The sequence below is a fragment of the Mytilus edulis genome, chromosome 5, assembly GCF_963676685.1.
Source record: "Mytilus edulis chromosome 5, xbMytEdul2.2, whole genome shotgun sequence".
NCBI lineage: Eukaryota > Metazoa > Mollusca > Bivalvia > Mytilida > Mytilidae > Mytilus > Mytilus edulis.
The window spans coordinates 91670175-91679367 of record NC_092348.1 but is presented as its reverse complement, the minus strand read 5'-3'; the positions used below and the strand labels follow the sequence as shown (position 1 = coordinate 91679367).

Genomic DNA, 9193 nt, shown 5'->3' with positions numbered 1-9193 from the left:
GTCATCGGATACAGTTTTTAAACTGGATACCTAAAGAATGATTTAGGCAAAGTATGGTTTAATTTGGCCCAGTAGTAAGAGAGATAAAAGATTACAAAAATTAACGAAAAATTGTGAAAAAATGACCTTAAAAAGCAATAACTTCTTATTGGGTCAATGATAATTTTGGTCATGCTTACTTCTTTGTAAAAATTACATTGCTGAACAATTTTGCTGTCTACAGTTTATCCTTATCTATTATAATATTCAATATAACAAACAGTAACTGCAAACTTTCCTTAAAATTACCAATTTATAGGCAGCAACCCAACAACAGGTAGTCTGATGCATCTGAAAATTTCAGGATAGATAGATGCTGACCTGATGAACATTTTTTTTTAGTCGTTGTTATGCCTTTTGGCACATAGGCCAAGGAAATAAACATTTTTTTTTACCAAGTCAGATTTACTCTAAATGCTTTGGTTTCAGATATATATCCCCAAAGCTGCATTTTACCCCTGTGTTCTATTTTTAGCCATGGCGGCCATTTTTTAACGATACCCTAATGATGGTTTAGTTCAAGTTTGGTTTAATTTGGCCCAGGGGTTTTAGACGAGAAGATCTTTGTAAAAGTTAACGGACGACGACGGACGACGGGAAAAGCTTACTCTGCCCTGTGGGCCAGGTGAGCTAAAACTGATATCCTGGTATATATGGTAAGTTTATTCTAGGATAATTACTCACTACGCTTTCCGGTTATTATGATTGCAGATTTTATTTTGCTGATAATGTATGTTATGAACGTTGTTTTTTTAAGGATGATTACTAGGTTTTAAGATAATTCTTTTTGAAACGCCTAAATTTGGTAAAAATCGTCAAATAAGGATACGATAAACAATATCGGTCCCTTTTTACTTATAACAAATTTAATACTTGAATCTATGATTTACATATCTGTTATATATTATTTTGCTCTTAAAATCTAAAATGATATAGTCAATTATCAAAAAAGTACCATGTTCATTATCATTGCACGAAGATATTTAGTTTAAATATTATAATTGTATTGTAGGTACGTAACATCTAATACACTATATGACAATTTTAAAGCAGTCGGTATCAAATGACACTATAAAGCCTGTGATGTCAGTATGTTGATTAAATAAGCCATTGTCGATCTCTTTCTAGTAAAGTAAATCAGAGAAAATTTGATTACATATTTTCGATATGCCAAAATTATGGAAATTCTGAATATTACTGTAAAAATATTTCTTATCTATACAATAAAAAAAGTCCCAAACTGTATATTTATTTTTCAAAACCATAGCAATTTTAAATAATATTTTGCTTTGCTTTCATTATGTTAGTGTGAAGGATAACATTAATTTTACTATAACTTTTGCACATTATATTTCTAGCTACAAAAATCAAATTCTATGTAGTTTTGATAAATATTGTGAAAACCTCTAATGAATTGAATACTGTTGCGCGTAAATAAACTGTCGCATTTTCTCTTTGTTTAAACTCCAGCTCACCTGTGTTATCAGTTTATTTCATTTGAGTATCTTCTTGATCTTTGTTCTCTGATTTTTAATTAAATTTCTAAATGACAATTAATATTGAAAATATTGAATGGTCGAGGTTGTTATGAAATGCTTTCTTTCAATACAGAAATTAAGTTTAATAACACCAAAATTTGACATAACTTAAGGTTGCTCTTTGTACATACAGCTGTTTCTCAAACCACATCTCTTTTGGGGAGATGTATAATATTAACAGATAATTTGATTTGTTGACATACTAATTCCCAGATATGATAACTATGTGTCATCTCAAAGGGACATAACTTGGGACTGGTACCAGTATAAAAACATATTATTTTGGTGAAAAATGAATTTTGTAGTTGGCAAACAGTACAGGTAGGGATAATAGAGAATTTTATTATAAGTTTACACTCTTACAAGTTCGCGCATATAAATGTTGAAAATATACCGTACAGCCCTATGTTTTGACCTTTGAATAACATAGTGATGCATATCAACTTTCCATTCTAGGATACAATACACCTTATCGCTATTTGTCCGCCATAACTGGATATCACACAGGTTCCCGTAAAATTTTGACGTTATAAAACAAAATATCTGACGCCACAATGGAAAAGTGATTGTTGTATGCGTCAAAAGTTCAAGCGGCCGGGTCAGCCGGCCGATAAGGCTAATAGCGATAAGGTGTATTTTTCACGAACCTTCATAGTTAAAGTGTCAGAGTTTTAGCCGCAAAGGGAGTTCTTATGGGAAATTGCATTATCTATATTAACAGAAATGCAACCTTAAAGATATGTTACTTTGGTAATCATTTATGAATGTTAGTTGGACATTATTTAATCCTAAAATTAAAAATATAAAGTCGAAACCAAAAACAGTTTTCCTGATTTTTGGTTTATTGTATAATGGTCGTTCAGTTACATTGGAATCAAACTGAATATCATAAACCGCTATTCATCAATTGGAATAACATTATTCGGAGCTGATTATTTAGTATTACTACAAAACAGGAGCGAAAGATACCAGAGGGATAGTCACAAATTAAATATAACAATTTATTAAGGATAATTATCTAACTTTATCAAGAAATGGAAGAAAGATACCAGAGATATACTCAAACTTATAGGTCGGAAAAACTTGACAATGCCATAGCCCAAAAAAGAAAAAAAAGAAACAAACACATAACCAATAGTACACAAAACAGAACATAGAACACTACATGTATAGACTAAGAAACATGAACACCACCAATAGCTTGGGTGATCAAATAAGCCCTTATGAGAACAAATTAGCATGTGTAATACTGATGACATCTACTTTAAAATAAATACAGCTTTTTTTTTGGGGGGGGGGGGGGGTCCAGTGTGCTAATAAGCCTTATAAGCCCATGGATTGACACAGAATATTCCCTTCCGGTTTAAATTTGAAGGCCTCAATTAACGTTGGAGATATATTTATTTATTAAGATACAATTTTTCTTATATTTTGTTACTTAAAAAATAAAATGTTTGTAATGATTTTTTCGATTATAATCAGTTTCCTTTCCTTCGAGCAACCATGGTGTATGAAAAGTTGTATTCTTCCCAGCCACTTCACATTTGCTACATAGAAATTAATGAATTACTACAGATTGTAATTAATTATATATATATAAGTTCTTGGATATTAATCAGCAATTTCATTAAACATGACAAAAATGCATCATGAGTGCGAACAGAAATGTCCAAATATGAATATCTATACCATATTTTATGGTAAGTTTCTTAATTTAATCAAAGAACTAAAAATCATTTAACAAAAGTATGATTGAACTGGCTGTTTTTGAATTGGCCTTGTTATAGATTCTCGATCAGCTGCATTGACCTTCGACTGGTTGAATCTCGTGGTATCGAAAAACTCATCCAGTTAATAACATTATATGCAAGTGTTTTTTTCTGCAAAAGTGTCGAATCTGAATGTAAATATATGTTTTTGTCGTCATGAGGTTAAATATCAATCAAACAGAAACTCCTAATTTTTCAAATATAAAAACATCCAATTGTAAACATAACCTTACAATATTTCGATTGTCCAAGTGCAAGTTAACCAGATAGTTTATTACGTTTTTCCGATAATTTTGTTGTTAGGCCAAATCAATTCTTAAATTTATTTCTTGATGTCTTCCGTCTAAAGTGTACATGATATATTTGCCACTATTTACTAGTGTTGTCAAATCGTACACTTTTTCCTAACCGGTTACTCGGATAATCGTTCGACCGATTAACCGGTTAACCGGTAGTTTAAGTTGGTGTTTAAAAGCTTTGTCAATAGTACCCTACACATAGATAAGATGAGGTATGGGTGTCAATTTGACAACCTTTCATTCAAGTCATAAATTTACGCTTATGGAATTAAAGTTTGTCCTTTGGCATTATAAGGCTTGTCTGTGAGGATTCCTAGCGAAGTTTGACTTTTAATAATCGAATACACCGTATCAACTATATAGCGGTTGTACCAACTTCAGATTGAAAAATAAAAAAACAACTTCTTGATCTCGTAGAATTGAATATGTCTGAAACCGAGTATTCTTTCCTTTTCTCTTGTTGTCTCCGAAAATAATGTGGAACGTTTCAATTTGAAATGATTAATCATTAAAAAAAGAAGATGTGGTATGATTGCCAATGAGACACTTCTCCACAAGAGACCAAAATGACACAGAAATGAACAACTATAGGTGACCGTACAACATGTTTCTTTACTTTGTTTGCTTGTTTCTTTAAGTATGTTACTCGTACTATCATGTATACATTGAGTACATTCACATTGATTTGCATTTCTTAATTTTTGAGTTAGCATTTCGTTTAAAAAAAGACTAAGCCTAGCACTACGGAGGTTGCACATTTAAATGTAGGTTTACACAATATTAGATCAAAAACGAAGTAATGAAGTAATTAGTAAAATTTAATCGCATCACTGATTTAAAGTTACTGTTAAAAAAACATGTAATACTAATTATGTTTCTTTAAGATCCTGCCCGAGCTCTAATTAATTTGATGTTTTTAGGATTAACAATAGCAATCAATATACTGGACAATTGATCTGTCAAATTAATTACCACGACGACATTTTTTAAATAAAACATAACTATTTATTGATTTCAATACAAATTTATATCAAATCTATCAAAATTGAAAAAAAGTCCGGTTAACCGGTTAGCGTTTTTGGTATTCGGTATTCGGTCGTTCGACCGGTTAACCGGTTAACCGGTTAACCGGTTAATCGTTGACAACACTACTATTTACAATATAAAACTCAATCTTTACATCTTTGGAGGCAGAAAAAGACTTAAACCGAAACGTTTTGACTGTTCCAACTCGGGGAAAACACACCTATAATGCGGAAATTTTGGAGAATGAGATGAAATTGGAGTTGGAGTTTGACCCTATGGAACCTATTAAGCCAAAAAGTAGGTTGTTATGTGAAAAATGTAAGTTTGAGTGGGATCCAGTTGAACAAAGGAGTATATGTTTTAAATGTGGTCTCGTGATCATCCGCAAGATCGATAGTAGTGGGGGTGATTTCGACGCGTGGAACTCTGGCCGTCTGTATGGTAAGGTGCAGCGATTTTTCCAACCCCAATGCCCTACCAAGACGATTCGAAACCGTCAGTGCACACACCCATGCCACCCTGGTAAAGACCTATGCCGCAGACACTTTAATTTTGCAATAAAAAAAGGGTCTATAGTGGATACAGTTGATACCCCTAGCGATTTGGAAAGGCGTCTGAACCTTCCACCAGGTGCTTGGGAGCGTTTTTCCTAACAATTAAGGGTGTTCACTTCATCGCTATAGGGCGATCAACAACATTCACTTCATCGCTATAGAGCGATCAACTGCATTCACTTCCTCGCTATAGGGCGATCAACAGCGTTCACTCCTATAAATAAATTACATTTATCAAGATTACTGATCCTAAGCAGCGCGAAGCACTTGCAAGGGAATTGCATGACACTAAGCGAAGCATTCAATCTAGCAACATGCAACATCGTCTTGACAAGATTGGACTCAGTCGAGAACTTTCCAGGATGTTCAAGCCTGTGGTTGAGGCTCAGCTGGAAGCAGCTTCAAAAATCACCAAAACAATTAAAGATTTACCTACAGCAGTGCCAACCCTCCCTCCTCCACCACCTGAGTTTGCTGACCCACTACCCATTGCACCACCTACAGACACAGTTCTTGGACCTCAAGCACAGCAGTATTTACAGCTCAGTATGACTTCTTTTGCTGACCACACCTTTGGATTGCGATCTGAAAACGATGGTATCTGCATTGGAAGCTCACCAGTTACATTTGAGGGTGATGGTATTTTTGTAGATGGTGTGAGGTATAAAGGAACCCTTGGCCTTTGGGAACTCATGGTGAAAAAGAATCCAAAATCGTTTGAGCCCGAAGACCTAGAGGACTATGCACAAATCCTGAAAAGTTCCAGTGCCATGTATCAAGGCAATTTCACCCTCTCGAGAACCCCAAAGGCGAAAAAGGGTTACAAGTGGAAGGAAATTGTATCACACATCTACAAATAGGATAAGTTTGGTAGTGGGTTGCAAACCATATTTCTTCCTTCCAACTTCAAGCAGCTTCTTGATCGCTTGAAACTGTGTGCTGCAGCATACCAAGCAGGAAATAATGGTGTGCGCAACGAAATTGTGTCAATTATTGATGCTATGAAAAAGGGTAAACATATTAGTATCAATGAATATAAGGCGCTTCATCGTAGTATCCTATAAATAAATGTTGTAAATCAAGAAAGGTTATGTTCGAAAGTATGCCTTTGGTGGTAAAGGACTGTTTGACACAATCGCCAGTTTAGCTGGACGCATGTTTACTTCCTCTGCCGCCCAAACCCCAGGAAGTAAGGCCATAAATTCTGCCACCACTGCAGCCTTAAAAGGTGTTGAAAAGGGGGCTTCCAAAGCTGTTGATCATATAATTTATAAAGTGACCCGCCCCAGAAAACATATTAAAACCCCTTCTCAACAGCCTAGTGTTCAACATAAAAAGCCAGAGCAAGTTCGGTTAAACAATCTAATCTCAGGCTCAGGTATCAAAACCATCCACGACTTCGTCCAACGCTATAAATACATTATGTCTGACATCATTACAATCACTGAAGGGTTAACCTTCGACGAAAGTCTCCAGGAATATCAAGTTCGAGAATATGAACCACAAGCTGGTGCCCAGCTAAACAACCCTGGTGCTGAAATTCGAATTAACTTTGAAACCCAGGATTTGTTCCTACACCCCGCCGAGAGTTATCTCGTGGTAGAAGGTCGACTTCTCAAGAATGATGACACAGCATATGCTGATGGCGATCTTGTGTCACTCGCCCATAATGGTATCATGTATCTTTTCAAGAGCATTAGTTACAGACTTTCAGGTCAGCAGATTGAACATATTAATGACCCAGGCATAGCCACCACTAAGTTGGGAAAGTTAACCTACCCCGACGACTTTTCCAAATCACAGGGTCTCAACCAACTGTGGTATAAAGATTCTCCCCCCAATGCTGAGGCTGCGAACATTGGATTTGCAGCCCGTCATGGATACATTATCACCAAGCCTACCAACAAAGGATCGTTTTCCTTTGCCATCCCCCTAAAACATATTTTTGGATTCGCAGATGATTACAACAAAATAGTGTATGGCTTTAGGCATGAACTCTCACTTGTTCGCGATTCAAATTCTAATGCCATTTTGAGAGCAGCTGCTGTCAATGATGCAGCAAAGATTGTCCTAAGTAAACTATCATGGTTTGTTCCTCATGTCACCCCCTCAGACGAAAATAAGATGCAACTGTACAAAACTTTCCAAAGTAAATCCAAAATTCACTGTGGATTTCGCATGAGACAGTGTGATTCCATAGCCGTTCCCCAAGCCTCACAGTTTAACTGGCGCCTAGCTGCCAGGAGTGGTCGCGAAAAGCCTAGATATATCATCATTGCCTTCCAAACCAACAGAAGTGGTGACTAAACCCATAATGCTTCCGTGTTCGATCCCTGTCGATTGCGAAATATCCATGTCACCCTCAATGCTGAGTGTTATCCAGCAGTGGACTATAATGCAGTTTTCAGTGAAAATAGAATTGCCAGAGTGTTCAAAGAGGCCTCCAACTTCAGAAAGAAATTCCATAACATGGACAGTCTCCTTAGTAATGGTGGTATTAATCCCTCTGATTTCATCGACTTGTACCCCTTGCTTGTAATTGATATGATTCATCAGTCTGAGCGCCTCACAGAATCTACTGTAGACATTCAAATCAGAGCAGAATTCGCCCGTAATGTTCCAGCCAACACTGAAGCGTTTGCACTTGTCATTTCAGATAGAATCCTACAGTTTGAATCTGATGGTCAAAAGATGAATGTTGTGTACTAAATAGTAAATGGATAAAATTCACCTACAACTCCTCTTTGCCAGTCACCCCGCTGAAGTCTATGCAATTGTAGTAAAGGCTAGTAAACTACTCAAGGAGCAGTATGATGGCATCGAAAAGTGGAAGCAAAAAATATGTAACAATGGTCTACCATAAATAAATGAATAACACATTGTTGCAGCAAATTGTTGATAATACCAACCCAAAGCATGGGTTTTCCTTCATTGTCTCTGGAAATGATAGTCAAATTCTTACCCGATTCAACCCTCCACTACCACTCCAGGAATCCAAGGCCTATAAAATGGCATTAGTAAACCTGGAAACCTATAGCTCCATACCCAACATTCATACAGGTAACAATTCCTTTCGCTACTCCCCCGATGATGGTGTCAACTGGTTTCTTATGTAGACGAAACGCGCGTCTGGCGTACAAAATTATAATCCTGGTACCTTTGATAACTATTCCCATTGCACTAAGCACAGGTTCCTATGACATTGAAGACATCAACAGTGAGATCCAAAGGCGGCTGCGACTCAACAAACACAAAACAAAAATCATCATCGATGCCAATCGGGCAACCCTAAGAGCAACGCTAACCCTCAACATACACTATCAAGTAGACTTTAATGTTGCCAATAGCATCAACACTGTTTTGGGATTCGAGCGACAAATTTACACATATGATATGCCCATAAATGGCTATACGGAAGGAAAAAACATTGTAAATATCATCAGCATCAACAGCATTTTTGTAAATAGTGATATCATCCATGGAAGTTATGTGAATGGAACACAGCAGTCTACCATCTACAGCTTCTTTCCTGCAGATGGTCCTGGTATGAAAATCATTCAAACCCCCAAAAATCTAGTATACTTACCAGTAACATTGCAAACCATCAATCGTATGCAAAAAAATCTCAGTGATCAAAATGGTAGACCCATCGATTTCAGGGGTAATCATCTCACCATCCGCTTTCATCTTCGCGAGGTATAAATAAATGACTTATCACGAAGGTTTAAACTTAACAAAAGGTCAAGCTGATAAACTACAAGAAAGGTTGCTCAATCTCCATTCGTTTGTCCCATGCAAACCTACAAGGTGAACACAAGATGTTGCTCACCACCCGTCAGGTTCAAAAGATTGCCAAGCTTCTACAAAAGGGTGCTGGTGGTATGGTTCTAGAGTTGAGTGCAACCCAATTAAAGGAAAAACATACAAAAGGTTGGTGGCTTCCTACCCATGTTGGCTGGGCTAGCAAT

The 9193-nt window shown here is 36.4% G+C and overlaps 1 protein-coding gene across 1 annotated transcript; it reads left to right on the top strand.

Annotated features, from left to right (window-relative positions):
• The first annotated feature begins 6380 nt into the window (after positions 1-6380).
• Positions 6381-7532, top strand: LOC139525314 (uncharacterized). Its single transcript, XM_071320517.1, has one exon. The coding sequence runs from the start codon at positions 6381-6383 to the stop codon at positions 7530-7532; it is 1152 nt and encodes a 383-aa protein (XP_071176618.1).
• The last annotated feature ends 1661 nt before the right edge of the window (positions 7533-9193 follow it).

Excerpts from the sequence above, each read along its gene's own strand:
- LOC139525314 (XM_071320517.1), top strand. The coding sequence starts at position 6,381 with ATGTTTACTTCCTCTGCCGCCCAAACCCCAGGAAGTAAGGCCATAAAT.